Source organism: Gymnogyps californianus, chromosome Z (assembly GCF_018139145.2).
Source record: "Gymnogyps californianus isolate 813 chromosome Z, ASM1813914v2, whole genome shotgun sequence".
Lineage (NCBI taxonomy): Eukaryota > Metazoa > Chordata > Aves > Accipitriformes > Cathartidae > Gymnogyps > Gymnogyps californianus.
This window is the reverse complement of record NC_059500.1, coordinates 6,527,302-6,552,072: the sequence shown is the minus strand read 5'-3', so window position 1 is coordinate 6,552,072 and position 24,771 is coordinate 6,527,302. Positions and strand designations below refer to the sequence as shown.

The following is a 24,771-nucleotide window of genomic DNA, read 5'->3' as shown; positions in this document are numbered from 1 at the left end:
CATGGGAAAACAGTATTTTCTTCTATCTTAGTGAAAGAGATGAGGTATCAATCTCTTCAAAGACAAAATTTTGAAAAACAAAGAACTCATCCTGAGGCAAACACCTGCCTAAAGTAGTCATTTCAAAATAACTGGTTTGTCACAGTTTAAAGATCCTGTTTTCAGATACTTTTACTAGAGGCAAGTGTTGAGTGGCCCCACCACAGATGACACTTATCTCTGCCTACAATCATTTCTAACGCTTGCATACAACCTAGTGCGGCTGAACTTATGTATTGCCAGCAGCTGCTGAGAAATGTTTTATTTACTTTGCCGCTAAAGTAGCACTGTTGAGCAACCATGCAGCTAGTATGCCATGAATATCCTGTAAATCTCACATAAAAGTGGAAAATAAAAAAATCCCAAACGATGAAGTATCCATCAACGGCCTGCATTTAGGACAAAATGAAGAACTGCTGTATAAGAAATAATTTTAAAGTTTGAACAATAAATCACAAACAAGAAGAGGCCTGTTTGTCTGAACTTCGTCAATGATAAAATGCTGTAAACAGGAAAGGCTTTTGCAATACAATGCCTTCATGTCAATAGTTTTCGGATTCTCAGAACTAAAAATTTCCTTGGGTTGTTTCACTGGTATTCCTAGTCACAGCTAAACATAAGAGATTATTAAGAATTAATCTGATAACTAGAACAGCTTTGGATGAATTGGAAATGTGTGTATATCATACAAACACCATTATTTATAATAAAGTCCTATAAATATTAAAAACTAGAATATAACTGCTTAATATAGGAAGTTAACAGATCATTCTTTGCATATTTTGACCTTGTACACAATTATGGTCCCTGCCTTTATTCATCTCTTATCTTAACAATAAAAATATTGATAGATTATCTGAGGAATTACAAGTTTAGAAAACAAAAGCTGAATGTAACTTAGGCCAGAGGTCATATTTTTAGTATGCGAGTATAGCTATCACAAAATGACAGGAATTGTTCAGACAGTAAGAACTGAAAATACTTTCATAAACATATCCTAGAATCACAATGTTCTTTATTCTTGTAAGAGCGGTCTTATTGCTATTGCTAGATTTATCATTTTTAAGTTTCATTAAATATATCTATCAAACAAAAAATTAAGCGCCTTTTCAACTGCATGCTGTAAAAAAAGCAACCCTGAAACTCAGATATACAACAGACACCCTTTCAAGAGTTACATCAGGAGTGCCAGTACTGACTTGACATTAGTAAGTACATGTCATCTGGAGTTTGTTACATTATGATCACTAATACTGTACATGATGGTCTGTTGGGGGGGGGTGTGGGGTGTCCACTAAGAGACAGGCTATCCAATGTGCGAGAGGAGACTTGATGACACTTTCCCGTCTTTTCCTGCCAGAAGTTCTTCCATGCTCTGCTGTTTGGTAGTAGGGCGTAGGGGACACTCTTCAGTTGCTACTGTACAAACAGAATGCTGAAGGCCATCACGACACAGCACACAGCCACGTAGGGGCTCTTCCGTTCACCTGAGAGGAGGGAAAAAAACCAAACCAAACAAAAATTTAGGCATGACTAAACAGATCTAGGCTGCTCCTAGCCTAACATGGTAATTATCCCATTGCCCATGCAAATTAATATTCAACATTTCTAGCTGGAGAAATGCTATTACAACTATAGTTGTGTATTGAGGAAGAACATGCACGGGAGTGGGAAAACTAAGATGTAGGATAGGATATATTGCTACATAAAGACAGAGTTGGAGCTGTTTGCTTTAAGTAAAGGTCAATGCAAGGGCTTCTATCTTACTATAAGCCATCCTTTCTGAGACGCAGTTTCCAGGAAAACATTTAAAAAAAACAAAACAAAACAATTGCTGCTATCTCTTAGTGCCAAAGAGAGTCAGGAGGCAGGCACTGGAAAACTGATCAAGACACCAAATCTTTTACTGGCTCTGTTCCCAGTTCTGGCGAAGAGCAATCGCTGCTCAAAAGCTGTTCCGTGTCAGCTGAGAAGAGGTGTACCTCGATGCTGTCTGGCCATGACAGCTGCTATATGCAGCGTGCATCTTTTATGCATGGCATCATGTAGGAGCCAGCTAACTGGCTGGGGAGCTCACAGCGGCCCAGACATGGCCAGGTGCCTGTCTTGTTTCTTTGCTAGAGAGACATAACATTGTTAGCATGTGGAGAGCGTCTGGTCTACAGATTTTCAGGTTACTGATAAAAATGGTCAACAGATTACAGAAGTTGCACAGACACCTCTATTTCTCACTCTTTCAAATTAGCGTTACAGTTTTCCAGGGCAGACCATGGATGAAAGTTAAGTTTACTCCATTAACAGACTTATATTTGGTGGCAAAGGCAATCGAGAAAGATCTATTCCCACCCATTTGGTCCAGAACAAAATGTTACAGAGGTCTCTTGTTCACCAAACAAACTATGAAAAAAAAATGAATCTTAGGTAGGGAACTGTAACACAATCAGGGGAATATCAGTAATGTTAATCAGACTGCTACCTATTTACATGGGCACTACCTCCATTTGATTAGCCAGGCGTTTTTACTCTTAAGCATTACTCTTCATGAATCCACTGACTTCTCTGGAGAGCAGAGAGTCCCCTACACTGGATGGTACTTCCAGCCTACAAAACTGTCAGAAGTTGTTAACACAGTGATGTCATTTTGAAGTGAGAAGATTCCTGGTTTTATGCATTCAGAAGCATAAAGACAGAGCTGGAGCTGTTTGCTTTAAACAAAGTTCAATTTCCTTTTGCTGTGCAAGGTCTTTTGTCTTACTATAGACCATCTTTTCTGAGATGCAGTTTTCAGAGAAACATTCAAGAAAGAAAATGCCAAGGCTCCCAAGTCTAGCATTAAGGTGTAATCCTCTGAAAAAAAAAGTCTCTTTTACCAGCAGGACCTTCAAATACAGGAGAAACAAACTTTCCACAGCAAAAGAAAAATAAAATACTTGCAGTGACACCTCCCATAAGCAGGAGTGCCTGCGACAGTGACATTACAAGACGTTGTCATGATCTGGCATATATTTAATTAAACTTCAAACTGAATGAATTAATGTCTGCAGTTTCACATCTGTTTAAAATAATTTTTTCAGGAAGTCCACCTCCTACAGTTTAGAGTATTACAATTTTCATATGGATTATACTTTCCTGCTCTTAATTTTCTTAAAAGAGAAATCACCATGTGGCAGGATTAAACATCATTTTGCACAACTTTGTAAATATGCAACCACTTGCTGGTTATTAAAATCTTATGCACATGTGAAAAGGTTGTTTAAACATACTGGGCAAGTTAAATGTAAAGGAAGCCAGCAGGCATTTTAATTTTTAAAAGCCTACACTTTCTACATGCCTTTGTGATTAACACAAATCAAATGATAGGAATCATCTTCAAAGCCCATTTCTCATACTGAGGATATGGCACTGTGATGTAAGGAAATGTACAGAAGGAACGTTAAGATGCTACCTTCTCATCTGTCAGTCTAAAAGAAAGTCAAATTGGACCACTCTAGATGTAAGCTGAAAAGTAATTGGTGTTTTACATGAAAAAGAGAAAAGGATGCAGTTCAGTATGGGGCACAAGAGTGTATGCATTACCTTGGATGCTGCAAATTCAAACATGTTAATGTTACTACATGATGGGAAAGCAAGACTATATTCCAGATGAACTGCAGTTCTTAACTTTATCAAGTTGACAGGGACCTCATAAAACCTCTTGTGTACTCTTTTAAATAGTTTTTTAAACTGTTTGCTGTGCATAGCTAACAGAAAAAATATGCTTGCACTTAATTAACTAAAAAGAAGATGGTAAGGTAAGGTGATCTTTTCAACCTTGAACAAACCTTAATGCAGCTGAATTTTTACATTTGTTTTTGCCCGTATAGCTCAAAAGTAATTTCTGACAGCTGCCACCTTGCCAGTATCTTTCAATTACATTACTAAAATTAGTTCTGCTATGTCTATTATCTAAATAGAACAATATCTGCAATCATTTTAACAGCAGGTCTTCACAAAAACCTGTTTTTTGCATCATTGCTTTTTGACATACTGAAATATGTATGTCATGTCCCTTTCAAAGCCTGAGAATGCAGAAAAGGGAACCATACATTTTTCCTTTAGGTTCAGTGACAAGTAGGAAGACCTAGAATTACAAGTTCAATGTTCTGCATTAAAAATGCAATCTGAAGAACAGTTTTGATGATGGATTTGTAATTTTTTAAAAATCTTGGATATACCTTAATGCTAAGACTGGACTTCTGTTGCATATTCCCATTTCCTTCCCAAAATAAATTCAGAATAAGGATTAAAATAAATATAAATATCAATATTATGGGAAAATGTCTAAAATCAGATAGAGCTGATCAGCCTGCACATAGATGCCACCTGACACCAACAGCTTTGCATAATTCAAAAGTGCACAGTAGCTAATTAAAGAAAGGAGAAAAAAGACATTTGTGATTAAACAGAACCTTACTGCATTATGAATTCCATGTTGGTTTATTACTACAAGGTAAATATCTGGCTTTTGTCAGTAGTCCATTAGAATTGCAAATAGATAGCAGTTTATAAGGAATCATTGATTTCTTTGTTTGTTAATAAGTAGTATGCCCTTGGTTCTCTCACATAGTAAAAAGTGCAAAAGATTTTTGCAAATATAACGCCACATATATTAATTGACATTAGAAAATGCAGGCTTCCATGATGCTAAGTAAGATAGTCATGTCCTGCGCCCCCCCCCCCCCCGCCTTCACTATATGTCATGGGGGTAAAACCTGCATTTTTTAAGATGATGTATGAGTATGGCTTTCATTGTTACATGGAAACATTATCCTAATAAATAATGCATACTCTAGAAAAAGCACTGGTCTTAAAGATTTCAAAGAAAAAAATTACCAATCCTGGCGCATTTCCAGAATATTCCCAATAGTCTGTAAAGATAAAATAAATTCATTAGGCTCTTGGTTTAATAAAATAACTTAGGTCAACTGATTTTCTTTCTTCTATGCTAAAACAATCCAAATTAACAGTAGTTTGTCAATTTGACACTCTTCTCAACATCAGAAAACACCAGATACCTGCACAGAGGAGTACAGGCTATGAACTAAACAAGTGGCAAAGTTCTTTCTAGTTTAGCAAGGTTTTTGCATGCAAGAAAAACAAAGATGCATTTACTCAGTCTGTGTTCCAAATCTAAAGATTTCATCAGAATTCTACATTCTACATTAAAGGACCCCAAAGACAAAATTAGGTAAGGAAAAAAACCAGAACTAGGAAGGTACTGCAGTAGAAAATACCAACAGGCCTCCATGCCATTGTATATGGGAAACTTTTTATGTTAAGATTTTGAAGCAAGTTTTCCTGCAGGTATGAGAGATGATAAACCTGAGTACTTTAAATTTAATGCTTTGTAGTCTCTCTTTTTTATTTCCCTTAGCAATAGTAGATAAAAATGCCTCTTCTAGCAGAGCATACTCATAGGTGTAATCTGATATAAAATACTTGTGTTGAAATAAATAACAAAACAATTCTTCAGGTTTGTTTTTACTCTTTTACCAAGGTTTACCTTGCTCATGTCTCTCTAATGCTGCTTGCCCATGACGTTAATTCTCACAAGTGAAATAACAAAGGAGAAAAGCAGGATTCAACTATTCAGAGCACATCCAAAGGGATGTACAAGCATGTATGCCACAAATTTATAATTTCTCTGTGTAACTAAAATAATCTCATGCTGACTGCTCAAGAGGAACAAGAGCAAGGACTGCTTTAGAATCTGAGGAGGAAGAGGGGAAGAATACTGAAGCATCCTGAACTATAAGCCAGCTTTCAGCCTTTCAAATGTTGGTCAAAACTGTGTTGAAACGTTGTCTACAGGAAGGTTTCCTTCACAGTATGACAGGTTGCAATGCAATAAAAACATCTGGATTCAACTATATTGTCTATTTGTAGATTTATGGACTAAAAATAAAACCTAATTATTTTTCCTCCTTCTCCTGATATGTTTATCAGCAGTAACTTCAGCCTACATTATTTGTGGGGTTGTATCTACTACCTGCTGTGATGGCAGTTATCCAAGTGCTTTCCCACAGTGCTCTGAACCCATACCCACAATGGTTTGATTATCTGTCTTCCCCCTTTCTTGGGCTCTGGCAATTGCCTATTTTTTTCCTGTGTAAATGCAGACAGGTAGTTTTGGGCCACGTGCTCCTGCACACTTTAGCAGTCAACATATCCTGCACTTTTTAAAAAAGAATTTCTGTGCTACTTCATATTTTATGGCCTCTTTTATGGTCTTAGTTTACTTCAGCGTTTCTCCCTCTTTCCATTTAGCAGCCTCCCCTTTATTTCTGAAACAAAGGTCCAGTCTCGGGCAGGTGAGAACCATGTGTTCCAAGAAGCAGCAAGTGACTGAGGTTTTCAAATTCAAAGTGAAATGCTTTTTGACCAATGTGCGTCTTCCTGACCAATTTATTGTAAACAGCATTCCAGCATTTTCATTTTAGAAAACAGGCTTTTTCATTTGTGCTTTAGATCATTTTACCCCAAGCCAAAAGTATTTCTGTATTGTCAAAGCTCATTTTTTCTGCTTTTATATAGCTCCACAAGCAGAAGTAATAATCCCTGCATGCAGATCATCACACTTTTCCAGGCTAAGAGGTCATACAGTAAAGTAACCTGAAGACATCTATGCACTTTCTGAAGATGCACGCAGGTGAAAAGGCCTTCATGTGTAAACCTTATGGAGCAAAATACACAGCCCCATAGTATTGTGTGGATGGTGCTTAAGACTCTCGAAACTGTTGTCACTCTCTGTAAAATTAAGATTTACGGACTGCATGCTGCAAAACCTACACAAAAACCTTCCACAGCCCAGTATCTCATGCTGCCATCTCTCAAAACTTGCCCAGGAACTCAAAGAAATAAAACATTACTGTTCTTTTCGTATGTATATTTGAAGAATCTTACCTGGGAAAAAGAGTATTAACTCTTTTAGGCAGTCTATAGATCTGTTGAATTTGCCTTACAATCTCAGCAAGGGTATTTCTTTGCCTTCTCTGGGTTTTTTTGACCGTGTGTAACAAAGTAAAGTTATAATTGAAGTATTTTACATTGTTCCAAGCCCTAGAAAACCCCCTTCTTGGTGAAAATTTGATTTTCCTTTCTGATGTGGGAGGTACAGAACACTTAGAATATGGGTTTTATCTGCTACCCTTACGGCAGTTAACAATTTATGAACTTAAAGTCACCACTGACATGAGGACTGACAAGCCTTCCAACAGATGACAACAGTACCTTTTTAAAAGCCTTGTGCTGCTATTGGAACAGCTCAGTACATCTGTTTGTCCACATAGTTTGCTGCTGAGCAAAAGCAAATTGGAATCTAGACCTTCTAAACAGCTATAATCACAGCCTCTCGATGAACTGGGGAGCCCACACTGGAAGAAAAGCCTGTGCAGGCCTTCTGCTCTCCTGAATATTTCCATTACTGTTCATCTCAGGTCCACAACATGCACCTCTTCAAGTCAAAACATGTTTGATTATACAGAGACGATGCTGCTTTGAACGAATCTGCTCCAAAATAATTCCTCCTGAAGCAACTGCTCAAAGTAATTGCACTGTTCCTTATTCTCCCCTTCATGTTCATATTCATCCTTGACTTGATGGAGGTGAAACGTGTCAGTCTGGCTTGCATACCTGCTGTTTTCTGGCAGCCACAAGTCAAACGTGCATGCGCTGCTGCATATTCCTGGCTTTCAGTATTAATGTTAAAAGCACTGATCATGAAAGTGGTATTGGTTATCTGGAGAACAAAAAATCCAAAGAAATGAAACCCAGTAAGACGAGAAAGGGTTAGTGGGGCTTTCGACTTTGGCTGCTAGACTGGGAATGCTGCAAAATGCAGCTGCCATGTGTCTACCAGGACAACCCCCCTGCCACTGCAGGAGGGAGTGTGAGAGATACCCCACTGCAATGCTTATGGCAAGTCAAAGGAAATCTCTGCTGCATATAAGCTAACACGTCTTTCTGGTTAGCAGGGAGGAGAGAATTATGTTGTGGTATGCTTTCTCCTCTAGTTAGCATGAAACAGTAAATCTCCTGCTTTCCCAACCTTAAACACTATTGCTGAGGACAAAGCACATGGAAACACTCAAGACGCATCAGGGAAAATGAAGGTTTAAAATTCTGTTTGGCTTGGTAGGAAAAGACACATTTTGGCAGAAGTCAACAGGATGAAATACAGTGTTATGAAGATGGGTGACATCACTTTGCAACACAGTCTCTCAACCAACAGAAACATGTTTCTTTACTTACTATCAACAGGTTTAAATCTTCACCAAGTTACCACTCAGTCAGAAATATAGTGAATAACTATCAACATTTCTCCTGTCACTTTAATATTTTATTGCTACTTTTTTATGCTATTAATTTGGAGCAGGAATAATGAGGTAGGATCATCTCTGTGGTAAAATGAAATATCACTAGAATTTATTTTATCCAGTATGTCTAGACATTTCCATTTGAGCATGGAATACGTTAGTGAAGAGGGACAGGGGTTTAACAGCGTATGAGCTCCATGTAAACATCTACCATTCAGGAAACAAACTTCATTGCTTCCAGGCCAACGTTTTATTCTCCAGTACAAAGTAGTCTACATACGTATATATAAAACAAAAATAAAATAGTATGCCCAACGTCTATATAAATACAATCCTACAGATCAAACGCCCAACTCCTCCACTGTGTCAGCACCCTTGGAAAACATTTTATGAAGAGAGTTCTATTGTACTCCAGACAGATTTGCCTCAAGAATAAACAGAGTAGCTCCAGATTAAAGGAAATACTCCCTGCCAAGAACAGCACTAAAATTTTAATCAGTAAAATAAATATTCTTACTTCTTACTGTGTATACCTCATTGACTATTGTGTTATCTTCCACTAGCAGACACCCGAATTCCCTCGCTGCCCCCCCCACCCCCCAGTCCTTCATGAAGTCATCCTTTCTTTCCATCTTTACTTTTATCAAAAGAAATCTCTCATGTCAGTGGCAACCTCACAGTCTCATATGGAAGGACACAAGCATTTTCATGTTAGAACTCCAAACTGAAAAAAAGCTAGCGTACTGTGGGTATCTTGCACTGCTAAAAGAAAACTTGTGTGACAAAATAGCAATTCCAGAGGTTAATTACAACACAGGTTTTCAGAAGACAAACCCTTAAGGTTCTCGGGGACAAGAGCCTACTTAAAACTTGACACTTTTTCTGAAAATCAAATGCAGAAGTGACAGAAGATACTTAGGGAAAAAACATTTTCTTTAACAGCAAATGATCTAATGGAAAAAGTGGACAAGTCAAACACCCAGCGCCCAAGAGCCTGTCTGTTTTTTCCAGCTAGAACATTACCAGCTAGAATTACCTCCTACTTCTATAAATATTATCTCCTTTGTATTAACCTTAGGTGACAGTATTACTGAAATACTATGGATGGCCTCAGTGGTTTCTAGGTCAAAATTGCCCAATCGTTACTTTAAAACCACAGCATTTAAATCACAGCTCTGCTTACTGCTGATTGCACTCAACATCCAGTCATATTCTTTGTAGCACAAAGAAAACTGGTAAGCCAGAAGGTGAATGAGTATTAACAGCCTGAGGCACAGATTTGGCTCTGTGGCTGTCCCCATTTCCCACCACCCCAAAAATTGTCCTGCCAAGCAGGGTAGAGATGAACTGTTTTGCAACAGTATTGGCCCCGCGACATTATGCACATTCCAGGAGAATGGGGAACACAAAGGAGAAAAACACTGGTCACCTAGGAACATGTGCTTTAGCAATAAAAGTGAGGGATGAAGTTAGAGTGACCAAAAGACAAAAAAATAGGTTAGATTTTGTAGAAGCTTTCAAAAACTCTTCTACAAATTCCTTCATCTTAGAGAATACAAAACAGTGACTTGAAGAGACCATACATAAGGATAATGTTGCTTATTTAAAAAAGATTTTTTTTTGTTAGATTATTGCTAAAGCTGTGTTTTAAACTTGTACCTCCAAAACGCCTATCTTGAAAACAAACAAAAAGCCAGCTTCTGCTGTTAATGTTTTCTTACCCGCCCTAAGAATCAAAAATAAATCATTACAGCAACAGCTGCACGTAGGAAAATGTTTTCTTTCTGTCACTCATTTCTGTATCTTTAATAAGCATCTAACGAGAAAGTTGCAAACCTAGAAAATAACTAATAAGGCAATATTAGCTGGCTTTGTTAATTAATAAATTCTTATTAACTAACTTATAAAATTGCAACTAAGTGCTTGCAAATACCTTATTGCATTCTATTGTAAGGTACAAAATTAAGATTTTTATCTTTAAAGAAGAGAGAAATTTTTCAAAATAGGATTTGTATTATCACACACCATTATAAGATACTAAAACATTGCAGGTAAAACCAAACAGCTTGTGTATTTTTAAGATGATCAGACTACATACCCAGTTTTATTTTTGTCCAGTAAGCTGGGAGCCAAGGATCTGATATAGGCACAGGTACATATGAGCAGCAAGATTACAGTCAGTAGACTCTGAAAGTTGAAGATGGCAGACTATGGAAGAAAATTAGAAAAGAAAAATTACATCTTTGCAGTACAAAACTTCCCTCACTGCATAAGCTGGACAAAATAGGTGATCCCCTAGACAATACCCATTAAAAACAAAAATGAAATCTACAATGCCAGTGAGCCAGAAACTCTTTTAACAGCCCGCTGCACACAATGGTAGAAGAACCGAGTTTTTCCTTCTCAATCCATCCCAAAAAGGGTAAAGAAACAGCAGGCAAAATGGTAACCTTACAGTTTTGCTCCCAGGCACCTGTTCCAAAGCCAGTTTGTGGAAACCCATTTGCAGCAGGCTAAGAGTTACAGAAAACAGATGTTCCCTCTCGGCCAAGAATACATGTAACTGCGGTTTGCATCAGTAGAATATGGTGGTGGTGGTGAAGGTGGAGGTGAAGAGTATTTGACAAGTAAACCAGTGGCAGCCAAGACAGAAAATAACAAGAAATATGTAGGAGGATTGTTAATATACTGCTTTATGAAGACTACACCCAAAATTCAACAGATTTGTAGAAATACATACAATTAAGCCCACCTGAACTACGAAAAGATAACTGATTAATTTTATTTTCAAATCACCTTTTGACTTTAAAACATGTTTACTGTAAATACATTTTTAGAAGTGCTAATTCTATGGAAAATGCTGGACAAACGGAGGAATTGCCTCAGGATGGAGAAGTAAAGTTCTATTGTTTGATAGTAAAACTAATCTACCTACCGGCAGTAAGAAGAAACAATTCTTGAGAAACTGCTATAATTTCTGGCTATTTGCTAAAGTATAAAATATCAGTAGTATGTAGTAAGTGCCCTCCACAAACATTTTTAACTAAAGTCTGAGTCTTGTGTGGCCACTATGTTCTTTAATCATTAACTTATAAGCAACTATTATTGCTTACATGAAGCTATCTTTTCCAGAAGTATAAACAGAATGTGGGAGAGAGGGTACTCATGTAAGGACTGCTGTAACTCCATAACCAAGTAAAAAATCTGGAAAAAAGACGGCTGATGCTGATATCCAGCAAGTGCCACATCACCATTCCAATAAATAATGCACTAGCAACATTTTATTTTTTTTTCCAATAGGTTCACTGGAATTTTTAGTAGAAATATTTGCCTACTAGTCCTTGTGATTTGTAGCTTCTAATAATTAGCCCCCAATCTGAGACTTAGATTTTTCTTACAACGTGAAAATAATCCAGCTGCATGAAGCATGAAGCTGCAGTTTCATTGTTTCGGGTTTTTTTCAACTTGGCATGTCTCAACTGACATTCTGGTCAACTTAACAGCACCAGGTAGTATACTAGGCAATTGCTTACTTCAAACAGCCTTATCTTCTCTTTGCTCAGCTACTCTCATTTGCAAATCCTATTTAGTCTGAACTCCAAAAAAATGGCAAAGCAAATACAATGAATTCACTCTTTGTTCTGGAGTTCTGACAAATTTATGTCTAAATATCTCATGTTTTTTTGTACTGCTCAACCCAGAAGGCTGAGTAGTCGTATTTAATTAAGTGTAAATATTTAGCACTTATGAAGGGTATTACATTGCAGTTTCCTTCTTGAATCAGAACTCGGTGGGATTTAAGAGCACATCAGAGCTCCCATTTCCATAGCCTGAGGCACATCTCTGCTGATCTATGTGCACTTCCTTCCTATGTCACAAAATTCTAATGTTTTAAAGCTCCAATAATCAAATTTCTCTAAATAGCTAAGAATTATAAAAGAAAATCACTATATTTCAGTTCAGTATTGCACTAACAGCAAATTAAGAGAGAAAAATGAGACGCTCAGGTAGAAGCAAAGCCATTGGAACATCCACAACCCTTCTGATACTGAGATCTAAAACCTTGTAACAAAAAAAAGAATATAACCTTAGCTTACATACAAGTCTCCATGAGTCATATGAAGCAATACCTAAACATGCATACAACTGCCAGCCTGAATACATGCATCAGACAGGGCTAGATACACAAACTAATTTAAATGTCTAAGTTAACAGGGTCCAACAGGCCACCTGTGGGTGGGGAGCTACCCGTTAAGAAGGAATAGCATAGGGAGGCTCAAGGAGCAACTGAGCAACTCTGCCTCCACAGCCTGTATGAGAGATGTCAGCATCCTCAAGGGTATGCCCTCAAAGGCAGCATTAGCCGTTGGAGCGGGTGTGCTACTCTCCCCTTTACTTCTGCCTGAAGCAGAAGCCCTCTTGCATCAGCCATCCTTCTGCAGGAGCAAAATTCCCAAGCCATTTCCCTCATTCCTCATGCCCTTTCTACGACAACAGCCTGAGAAGCAAAAAACGGGACAGGGTGAAAATGTGATTATTAGGATGCAGAGAGAAGGTAGGCAGTGGAGAAAGGTAGAGAGTAAATGGCAACTACACGCAGCAGCTGACATGCAGGAAGGTTTCTGTGATGAGTGAGAACATGGAGAGGGGACATTACACCAGTGGAGCGGTGATCCAACACCCAAAGCCAGCCCTCAGGTCCTCAAGGTGAAGCTACGTGCATTTCTCCCGAGCCACAGCATTTGCTAAATCACGTTTAATTTAGTATTTTAGCTTAGCTAGCTGAGTCATCATTTCTATCCTACTGCATCGTAAATAATGGACAGATTATTCACAAAGGACAAAACACTGCCCATCATTATCAGTAGATTCTTGCCTCTGTACTAGACACAAGCTTTTGCCAACGTCAGAAACCAGGAAACTCTCAATTCCCCCCAGAGACAACTCTTAGGACCTATGAGAGGCAGCGTCTCCTGGCTCCCGCGGGTCTAGGAGCGTGACGGGGCCGGATCCAGGAGTGGCTGCCTCTCAGCAAAGCCAGATACTCCCTATCAACTAATTAATTTGATCAGTCCTCCGGGAGAGACAGCTGCTCTCGACATCTCACAGCGCAGTGCCTGCCAGAGCTTGGTTCCCATGAATTCCTGCAAGCTTTCTCCTGCAGCTGCTTCCCAAGGAGGCTGGCAGTATCGGGTACTTCAACATACGAAAATGGCAGAAAGGCACACTTGCTTCCTCTTAAGCAGGGATTGTAAATGTATACTCATGAAATGTGTTATTAGTCAATCAATAGGGGCAGTATATAATTGTTCTTTGTTGGGCTCTTTATGTGTTTCTCCAGATATGCAGCGTAGGGCATCGCTGTAATTACAGACGCCATTCCACTGAAATGTGCTCTGAATTACAAGTTTATCTATATAGTCACTTTAAAAGGACAGACATGCATATTTTAAATTTGTTCACAATTTTAAACTGGAAATGAAAATTTATTTATGAAGTAGATGGCTTCACATTTGAAGTAATTCTTATGGCCCAGCTGAATTTACAGAAAAGGGCGATTTACATCCAGCTGCTTGAATTGATGTAATTAAAAGCTGCTATAAGAGTCATACATTACTCGGAATCCTTTTAAAAAACACTGCATTCACATACGAAGCTATGTGGAAAATGTCGTAATGTAGGTGGGTTGCAGTTCATTTGGTTAAACTGGGTTCCTCTGATCCAAAAGTAATTAACTGGAATTTTTCAGACATGTCGACTGGCTTAATGTAGATCCTGTGAGCCTCATTCCCATTACAAAGAAATTTCAGCACATGGAGAAATTGATGCTATCTTTTAGAATGTGTCCACGTGCTGGTGAAAAGACAACTAACTTCCCAAGATTCAGACTGCAAATGCAGAAAACAATCGGCACTGGTATTTTATTCTTGTTTCAGACAGTGTAAGCTGTGGCTTTAATTATATACGCTGAAATTTTCTACATCTGCATCTGGCACATTTCTGACACAGTGGAAAGACCTTAGTAGTTACATTCTGTGTTACTGAAGTAATTACACTTTCCCCCCCGCCCCCCGCGTGCTGTCTCCAGGTAGTTGTGGAGCGCTATCACATCACCTGCAGCACTAATGAGGTACTGTATTCAGCAGAACTTGCACAAGCAAGTTTTTTCATAAGCCTTTAGAAATTTAAGACCATGGATTTTAGCTTTGAGAGCTACATGCCCAAAGGCTCTTTTAAATCCTTCCCAAATTCAGACCTTGACAAAATGCCTCAATATTATTTCCCTGATCATATTGTATCCTAGTAAAAATAATTCCATATAATACACCATAGAAATAAAGAATGAATACTCTTGAAAGTTTTCTTGTGTTCACATCAGCAGTGGTGGCATGTATTAGAAGAACTCATGCAAATATATGGTAGTTAGAAGACAAACGTTACAGCTAGAGACATTCGAATGTATTCCCATCTGAGTCCACAACTGAATAGCTCAGCTGTCAGCAGGGAGCATACTGGGGCAAAAGAGTGAGTTATAAGGAAAGAAATGGTCTCCAGTTGCCTCTGAAGACGCTATCGGTGAGTCTGCTACAATACAGGAGCAGAAGATGGTGTGACAGCTCCTTTTTCTGGGGTGAGGAGAGAGGGAAGGAGGAGCTTGCGGACAGAGTAAAAAGAAATCCATGGAATAGTATGTGGTAATAAAAGCTGAATATACTAAAGTATAAACTAAAGTTTAATATACTTTAGTAAGCGTTGATGTAGAGTGAAGAATTTCCTATGTGGCTGAGAAAGGGAATCCTGATGGGCCATAACATTTGCACAGCCCCTGTCAACGTGATTATAGACAGTGTCGTTACTCCTGCAATTTAGTCAGCATTAAATTTACTACACCTGGGGAAAAGAAAAAAAAAAAAAGAGGCAGCTCAGAGTTCTAGTTATCAACAACTCTTGCACTTTATAAGAGTATTTAATTCAATGTGCTGAAAGGAAGGGCACACTCAGATGATTCCCTAAATTTTTAGTGATCACTGGTGAATGTGTATTCTGCCTCAGCAGACACAGCGATAATAGATGCATTGATCCTAAACTTTTTTCTACAGTGAAAATAACAGCCATAGCCCAGACTCTGTACTGTATCTGCCTCTGTACTTTTAATTTGCTACATCACTCCTACATTCTCTGATTCAGATAATGTTTTGTTTCATGTCTTGCAGACAGCACCACAGAATTATGACCCACTTAACGATGCAACCTTTGGGTAGCAATATAATAAATTACATCGTAATTTTTGATGCAACTATATGTGTCATGGAAGGACTCCCCGAATTTCCCCTTGCCTCACATACCCCCATTTAAAATAAACCACCTGATCTCATGGTTCTAGGGAAAAAAAACCATGCAGGACGAGAACATAAAGCCCATACTATTGTCCCCCTGGGTTGGCAGAAAGCCTAAAACAAAAGCCTTCCCAGTTTATCTCAACAGACTTAACACTGAAACCAAAGCTTAATCTTCCCTAGACTTTCAGTATTTACCAAATGATTACTCTATCTCTGATTGCAGTGTGACCATGATTTCATCTGTGCATGCTATAAAAAGAGAGGCCATCGCAGTGCCAGCAAGTTGTTAAACTCTGCCCCACGGTTACTATTATAATAATCAATTTATGTGGGCAAACACAGATAATTATTGGAATAGTCTAAAGAAATGATAACTGCATTTGTGTAATATGCTGCAGAATACAGTCTTTCTAGAACTGTTTTATTTTCTTTTTTCCTCCTCAATACTATAAAATTGATGGATGATTATGTTCTCTGGAACCAAAGAAACAAATGCTGATATCCGACCGTTTAGCTGCCTTTCTCATATTAAAAAGTGAGCAAGAGCTTACACTGTAGTTAAACTGTGGTTAAGCAAGAGCTGATAAAAATGTAAAAGCCTACTTTAAAATAGTAATGTAGGCTTCAAATCCCATCATAGAAAAGTGAAATCCATCTATGAAATTTTAATAAAGAGGTCCTTAAAAAGCTGAAAGAAAAAATGCTTATTATCTAAAGGTTTCCATTCAGTACTGCAATTCTTATTTCCCCAGTCTAAATCTAATTTTTAGGAGTATAATATTGAAAAAAATAATAGGAAATAAAACATGTAGGACTACTTGCAACCTGAAGGTCAAAGCAAGTGCTAAAAATTAATTAAAACATGCACATAATTATATTTTTCCAACCTATTCCGAAATAATTTGTTTTCCTACTGCTGCCAAATGTAATCTGATAAAAATGAATGGAAAATAGGCATTTGTAAAAGAGGCATGCTAATTAGAACTGTAAGAAAAATACAAAACTTGCAAACCAGTTAAGTTTGAAGTGATTATTGGCAAAACTACACTGAAGAACTAAGCAAGAGGTGTTTAGACAAAACTGATTTGTGCTTAATAAGTATCCAAATACTGTCAAGTTAGCAGTTACTCATTGCTCCAATGTGAATAGGGTTTTTTACTTTAAGTTTACTGCACATTCACCCCAGTATTTAGCTTCCAAGGAATTTAAGTACAATATTGAACGCTCATTCACCTTTCTGCCTAACATATTCAAAGTTCTGCCTAAAATGTATATTTTTGCATTCATAAAATTTAGGCTAAGGCTCGATTGCAGTAATAGTGAATGTTTCCCATAGACATTTCTTGAAGTATGTTGTCTAATTTAAATGGCAAGTACAGCACATAGGAACTAACATGTATGCTTTTCAGTCAACTGAAGACTAATACATCTGTTTAAAACATAACCGATCTCTTTAAACAATTAGACAACGAATTAACAGATGGAAACAGTTGTCCTCTCCTACAAAAGCTCTCTTGACTTTAACACATTTAGGTTTTTTACTGCAATTCAAATCCACAGACCAACACTGAAATGACACCTCAAGGTGACGATGTTGAAATTCCAAGCTCACTTGAACTCCTTCTCCTTTGCCTTGACAATAGTTTCAAAATTGAACTTTTGGTGTAAGCAGCTAGCACATGCAGCATTTCACCAAAAAATCTTATAATAAACAACAAAGTGAAAGTTACAATATCAAGCTTTTTTATCAGGATTACTGTAACACAGTATAGGTGTATATGTCCATATATTTACTCAACACAGACTTATGTTAGATGTGGCAGTAAAAGTTTAAGATATCTTTGCCTCCATGTCTTCTTTGCAGATTACATAGTTTGCAATTTTACAGATTCTTTTCCCTGCTCTCTTCCCCCATTAGATAAAAGGAATAATTTCTATAACCCTCTTTTTAGGATGCTGAAGCTAAGTATGTTCTCCTGAGTAACAGGAAACCTAATGGTAGTTTCCACAATTATGAATGGAGTAGGTAATATTCAGCCATTGCCACAGAGCTCTCTAAAAGAACATAAATCTTGATTTGAAGCTTTTTTGCCACTCCTGTCCTAAAAATTTGCACATTAGAGATTTCTAGAGTGTAGTCGAACAGAAGGAGAAAAATTATCCATGTAAAGAAAAAGACATCTTCTCCCATAATGAGTGAGTTCTGGCTTCTCTTGCTGTTCATCAAAGTATGCCTAATTATAAACTTGTACCATTCTTGTCTTTTTGATAACTGAGTAGCATAGTTTCTGTCAAATTAGCTAACTCTCCCTTCTGAAGTTGCACACCACACTGCTTAGTTTACCTCAAATTTACTAGCAAATCTTAAGAAAAACTGTGTGTGTGAATGGAAGAGGTAAGAGTTACTCTAACATGCCAGCACATTTTGAATCAGATGACATTCTTACTCTAATAAAAGCAGCATGCAAAAAGCCTGAGTTTGTAACAGAAGGCACTACAGGAATTTGAACATGGACATGGAAGAAAGTTAAAGTTCTCAAAAAGGAAGATACCTAAACATTTTTGCTCTGTTGTATTGAATACTTTGACTTTTGTGATACAGCTAACATTCTATCTGCTGTTGTTTGATAAATTTAAGAATGTTATGGTGAAAGTTCTACTATCACACCAAACTCACAAGTAAGAATCAAAAACTAGAGATTGGGTCCATAGCACAACAGGAAAAAACCACATGCCTTCTATTTCTCTGAATGTCTCTTATCCCCACAGAAAGCCTGTGCAATTCAAAGCTGAACTGCATTCCTGAACATCCCTACAAAAAGCCTAAGAAGTTGCCGTATGCGGTAAAGGGGCAGCATGTTCTTTCTGTTCTAAAGGCTGCACAAAAAGCTTATCTTTTAATTTACCTAAGAATTAAAAAAAATTAATAACATTTTATGTATACTATTTATATAATTTTTTTGTTGTTGTTCATTAATAGTAGAGCCATCTCTTTAAAACATGAAAAATAAATACTTCTCTATCAGGAAAAAACATACTCAGTCAAGAAATAATGAAAAGCTCTGCTAAGTCTCTGATGTCCCATGGCACTGGGCAGGCCTACAGCACCTCTGTAGGTCTCTTGTTTGGCAGAGTTCACATCCATGGTTTGGACTCTTAGCATCTGTAAGGTTACGTTTTTAGCAAGATGTCAGCTGTTTCCACCTTCTTCCCTGGTCACAAAGTTGAAAATGAAAACTTTTGGTGAGTTTGAACACCAAGCTCTGTGCATCAGCAGAAAAACTTATTCAACACTGTAGCTATTACAATGGATGTGCACGGTGTCTAATGCTGTAGCCAATCAAAAAAATAAATAGTGACATTGACTATTTTATGGTAACTTCCTTTTTTGTTCGACTTCAGAGTTTGGATCATGAGTGGAAAATCTACAATGTATAATCAGCCCATTATTAATTTCAAATGGCCTGCGGAAAAATGTGATCCCCACTTCTCATGCTATTACTGAATAAAACTAAGATGTTTAATAGTAGACAGAATGCCAAAGATGTTTAGTAAGAACTGCTTGGCACTCAGCAAAGAAACAGCTTCTCACAACTAGTGTAATTCCTGGACTGTTCAGGTATGTGCTAAGATTTGTAAAAGTAGATTCATTGCATCCTACTCTTCCCAAATCAGATCATGAGATGCATCTTAAAATGGCAGAAGAAATAGTTTACTCTGTTCTATAATCACAGAAGCAAAGTACTGATACATTTTCACGTCTTCTTGTAAACTTACGCAGAAGTATCTGTACTGAACACTTCAAGTAGTAACTCACAACATGCCTACTCCACAGTAGCATTACTATTTACAAGTGCACTTACAGATGGTATGAGATTTACTAACCACTCATACTAGTGTAGTAAAGTAAACAACATACTTCTCTGTCCCTACCTAGCACACTGCGCCTCCTATTTCTCCTCTCTCCTTTTCAATTCTCTGACACGCTTGTTATTCTGACGGGAGGAAATGTACATGGAGAGCAGATCCTTCTTGCTTTCTCCTCAATTAGCAGTGTTTGCTCCTACTGCTAGGGGCATGCCAGAGCTGCCACAGGGGTCAACAAGTACCGAGTGCAGGGACGCAAGTCAGTTGTTGCACGAAAGGTGGCAAAGAAGGCCCTAGCATCTTCCTGCATTACAGCTTTGGCGTAAAATCCTCAGATTCCCAGCAAAATCAGATTAGCTGGGTAGAAAAGGTTTTATCAGATGAAAAATTTGTTACTGCAGCTGTAACTCCCTGAAATTCTAAGTGCTTCTTATTCAAAAAATTCAATGCCTGATGGCATTATAATACTGACATGCAAAAAATTGTCCATCATTATTCCAAAATAAATTCATAATACAAAGACACCTGAAGACTGTACGATGAACTAGGAGATGCTTTTAATCCTATCTACCTTTAGACCATGATAAAAACAAACCTATTAGCAAATCTGAATCAGGACTGAGTCCTCCTTGTAGTTCTGAATAAGCCAAACACAAAACTTTGTACTTGAAGACTCCTGAAAGCTCTTCTGCAGAACAGTGTCTCAGATTCTGGTACGTTTATATCTGGGAGCTTGGTTTGGATCAGTATTTACTAATGAATGTTTTTACAATTGGTTATATGAGCAATTCCCCTTCCTTCTATAAACACCATTCTAAGACAGCAACAAAGATTATGACAGAAATGTTTGTCCTCATGGGAAGTTCCCAAATCAATTTTTTGGCAGTAATGTGGGGCTCGAGGTCAGTCCTAACCAGAGGGTGAAGAGAAAGAAGCCATCTTTGTGAAGTTTTCTTCAATTCTTTATTTTCTTCATCACCAAATTGCAATTACAGACACAAAACATATCTCCTAAGATGGTTTTTGTATGTGTACTAATGTTTGGCTGCAATTGCACATTTTTGCCATGAAGGAAAGTGAAGACCACCCTTCAGCAGGTGAGAGGCTCCTCATTAATCTTAATGTTACTTTAGGCTTCTTCCCTCTTTCCACCCACCACACCATATGCATGTGGCAAATTTTTCAACCCCACTAGGAAAAGTTCTGTTTTCAGATATAAAATTTCAAAAGTTGACAGGATAAACTGACACAATGATTTGTGAAAGTCAGTAAACAATACATATTCTGCTTCTAAATAAATTAAGCAGCTGTGTCATTATACTGCATCCCTTCTGTTTTCAGTAACCTTTTAATCCATCGAGCAGCTTCTACTCGCTTTCAAAGTTGGTTTAACTTAAAATAGTATTTTTTTTTTCTATCCACTGGCAGCAAACAGGAAAAAATAAACACAAGTTGCGCTTTCACATAAAGGAAAAGACAGGTAGAAGCCAGCTTATATATATTCTGTTTGGTGGCAGCTGGCCGTTCACCCAGCACAAGTTTTGACTTGCTTAGTAAGGATGTGGTAAGGAAGCTGGGGAGACAATGGGATGGAAAGTTCCAAGGGATAAAGTCCTTTGGAAATTATGCTTCAAAATTTATGCTATTCACAGAGCTACTGGCTTGCCACCGTTGCAGCTCATTTTCTTTGGAGAAAGAGAACAAATTGGAGGTGTAGCTCTACTCTCTTCCATTTGACAATACACAAACAGCAGCTGTTTCCCATCTCACAGTCAAGTGTGAGCTCAAAAGAAAGTGTCACTAACTACAGCTCATGACTCCTAATCCCACAACAACTTTTTTTCTAAAGAACCATGACACCAGAGGCAGTATCATGGAGAATCCAAAGTTCTGGATATACCATGAGGGTTATTGTTCTCCCTGAGGAAATTCAACCACCATAAGACTCAGGAATCTTATTTTCACCTCCTTTGACATAAAATCACGAGGAAGAACTTCTTAAAAGATTCTATCTTAGTTCAGGTTCCTTGAAGCATGTAGAGTAACCTCTAACAAACAACATGGACAAGCAAAGAAAAAAATTCTCACAAGATCTCGTATGCTTGCCATAATCTTTTTGCTGAACATTAGCATTACATTTAAGTGCTAAACTCAGCACCATAAATGTCTCACTGATCATCAAGGTTCTCTTGCCTTTTTTCTACAACCTCACACCCTTTTAAGTACTATGAAGAACAGCAAGGTGATGTTGTACTTCTATAGTATCTACCTTTTCAAGGCACTGATGAGAGGTGAGGTATTCACTTCTCTTTTGTCTTGTTTTCTGTGTTAGAACTTCCGAAATAATTTATGCCTCTTATCATGAAAACCCTTTGTTCACTGGCTGAAGCCACAGATCAGAACAGGTTCATCTAAAAGATCTGCCAAGGAATGCTCAGGTGAGCAACTTCCAGCAATTTCCTGCTGGTGACAAGATCTGGAGCCTAGGAACTTTTTTTGAACTGAACCATAAGAAAGTTCAAAAGATACTACTCTTTTAATAAATACATAGGAAATACAAAAAGATTCAGTGGAAGTTGTACAGTATACATCACTGGTGATGGATAACCTGTCAAGGTCAGGCTGGATGGGGCTTTGAGCAACCTGATCTAGTGGAAGATATCCCTGGCCATGGAGGGGGGGTGGACTAGGTGATCTTTAAAGGCCTCTTCCAACCCAAACCATTCTCCGATTCTAAGAAAAATTTTGAAAATGCTCATCTTAAAATAATTCTGTGTTGAAGTAAAAGGTATGTACAAACCTTTATTCATACAGGGAAACCTCTTCTTCTCTTAGCTAATCCTGTTTTTCCTTTTAAAATCATGTATCTGCACTGCTCATATGAAGATCTTCACCTTAGCTGAGAAAGATTATTTCATAGCACAGCTTTAACTCTAACCCAAACACAAATCTTTCATTTATATTCTCTGTAAGTAGAATGAAAAAAAGGCAGAAGCCACAGAAAACATAAATGGCAACGCTAATAAGTCCCTAAGTCAATTCTATACACACCGTTCATACTTTTCATTAGCAAATGGACCTAGGCCTCTGACGCTACTCCTGAAAAACGAAAATGGCAGTTAACGTCAGGATTCAGCTTACTGCTCAAAAAGGAAGACATCAAACAACATACCCATTAAATCAGAGGTCAAAAGAAACAGAAATACTATTCTGACAGACAGTGTGCTGTAGGTCAGAGCAAGGGCTGCTGCCCCACGGAAAACCCGGGCTAGGCCGGTATAGACGGAAAACGTGTCAGGCTGGGGGCGGGAAAGGGACCAAGGGAGCGCAGACGTGCCCGGTTTGCGTTACTGCTAGGCCAACTGCTAAGCAAGGCTTTACAGAGAAACTGGGACGGTTCCGTTCCCGCGGGCTCGCTGCCCCGCGGCGGGGCGAGGGCCTCGGCCTCTGAGGGGGTTCAAAGGCCCGACCCGGATGGGATGTGAGGGGCCTCGGGGCGCCACTGGGCCCGGGAAGCGTCGCTCGGCAGAGACGCGGCTGGCCGGGTGGCACGGAAGCCGGCAGTGCCGGCAGGAGAGGGCCGGGGCCGGGGCCGGGGCCGGGGCCGGGGCCGGGGCGATCCCGGAGCGGAGCAGGCGCCCCCCGCCCGCCCGCCGCCCCGCGCTTACCATGGCGACCCGCTCGCGGCCACATCACACTTCCGGCGGGCGCGGGGTGGGGGCGGAAGCGCGCCCACGGGGCGCCCCCTTCAGGTGCATGGGCGGTGCCACTGCCGGGATTGGCAGCTGGCGATGTGAGGGGCCGCGATTGGCAGGAGCGGCCGGAGGGAGGCGGGACGGAAGGGAGAGCGCGGCTCTCATTGGCTGGCGCGCAGTCCGCCGGGAGCGCGGCCTTTTCGGGCAGGCGGAAGCGGCGGGCGGCGGTGCGGGAGGAGGAGGAGGTAGGTCGGTCGGTCGGGGCGCCCCGCCCCCTCCGCCGTGAGGGGGCCGGCCGCCGGTGGGGCCGGGGAGACCGAGACCGTTAACTACCCCCGGTGCCCCAGCGCTCTGGGGTCCGTGCGAGCGGGGCCCGTTTCCTTGGCTAGCCCAGTATCAGCCGCAGGCCCCTCGGAGCGGGCGGCAGGGCACGGCCCCGCTCCCCCGGACACGTAACAGCCACGGTGTCGCCGGTGCCAGGCCCAGGGCAGCGCGGCCGTTCGGCCCTCGCCTATTCGCGAAAAGTGGTCTTTTTCTTTTTTTGGTTGGTTGTTGTTGTTTTCTGATTCGTGCTGTCAGTTTCCAGCGGGTGACGCGCGGGGTGCTGTGCCCCGCGCCTCCCGCCCGGCCCTGGCCGCCGTTTGCCCGGGGGGCAGGCAGCGGGCCGGTTGTCTGAGGGGTGTGGGGGTGCCGCTGGGCACGGCGGAGGGGCCGCGGCCCTGTTTGCGGGCGACGCGCTGCCCTCCGGTCCCTGCTGGCGGAGATGGGTGGTGTGGGGGGGTGAGCTACTTGCTAGTGCAACGCGAAGAACATAAAGAACGCCTTAATGAGGCTGTTTTTAATAAGTTGCTTTTTATTGTAAAGTCAAGGTCCTGTTCTTCCTTAGGGAAATTCCAGACTGGCTTCCCTTCGGGAAGTAGTCGAGGAGAGGGAGCGGAGTGAGCAGAGCCTGGTCGCTCTACTCCAGGCTGGTCTCCTGTATTTTTGCTCTTGTCCTGTGTTCTCTCCTTGTAGAGGTTTTCATTTTCTTTCCTTTTCTGTAATTGCATTTAACACACCAAGTCAAGTTGAAAATGCTTGGGTAAAGGTAGTATATTTCCCTCTCGTGACCACAGTATATTTTTCTGTAACCAAAGACACAAAATTATTAAAAGAGCTAAATGTTCTACATGGCTGGCCTTTTATACTTGCGTATAAGAGAACTCTGTACAACTAAAATCTGCGGTGACTCTTGCATTTGGCAGCTGGTTTTGACAGTGCCTGCTCTACCATCAAGCCATACGAAAGAGATAGGCCTTCATTTTGGCTCTCCATGAAAAAGATGTGGCATTTGTTTTTTAAACCAGGAGATTATGTTATTTTTTTAAAGGAATTACTGTTGATCCTGTGAGGGACTTCAGTAAAGCAAAGACTACATGTGTTCTGACCAGTTCTGTAGAAGATCTTGGTAGTGATTATTTTGTATTTAGAGTAAGG

The 24,771-nt window shown here is 39.7% G+C and overlaps 1 protein-coding gene across 1 annotated transcript; it reads right to left on the bottom strand.

Moving 5' to 3' along the window:
- Positions 1-790: 790 nt before the first annotated feature.
- Positions 791-23,291, bottom strand: TMEM167A (transmembrane protein 167A). Its single transcript, XM_050913492.1, has 4 exons — positions 23,269-23,291; positions 10,492-10,601; positions 4,912-4,946; positions 791-1,526 (listed from the first exon to the last, which is right to left on the bottom strand). The coding sequence occupies exons 1-4, from the start codon at positions 23,269-23,271 to the stop codon at positions 1,456-1,458; spliced, it is 219 nt and encodes a 72-aa protein (XP_050769449.1). The 5' UTR covers positions 23,272-23,291; the 3' UTR covers positions 791-1,455.
- Between the last annotated feature and the right edge of the window lie 1,480 nt (positions 23,292-24,771).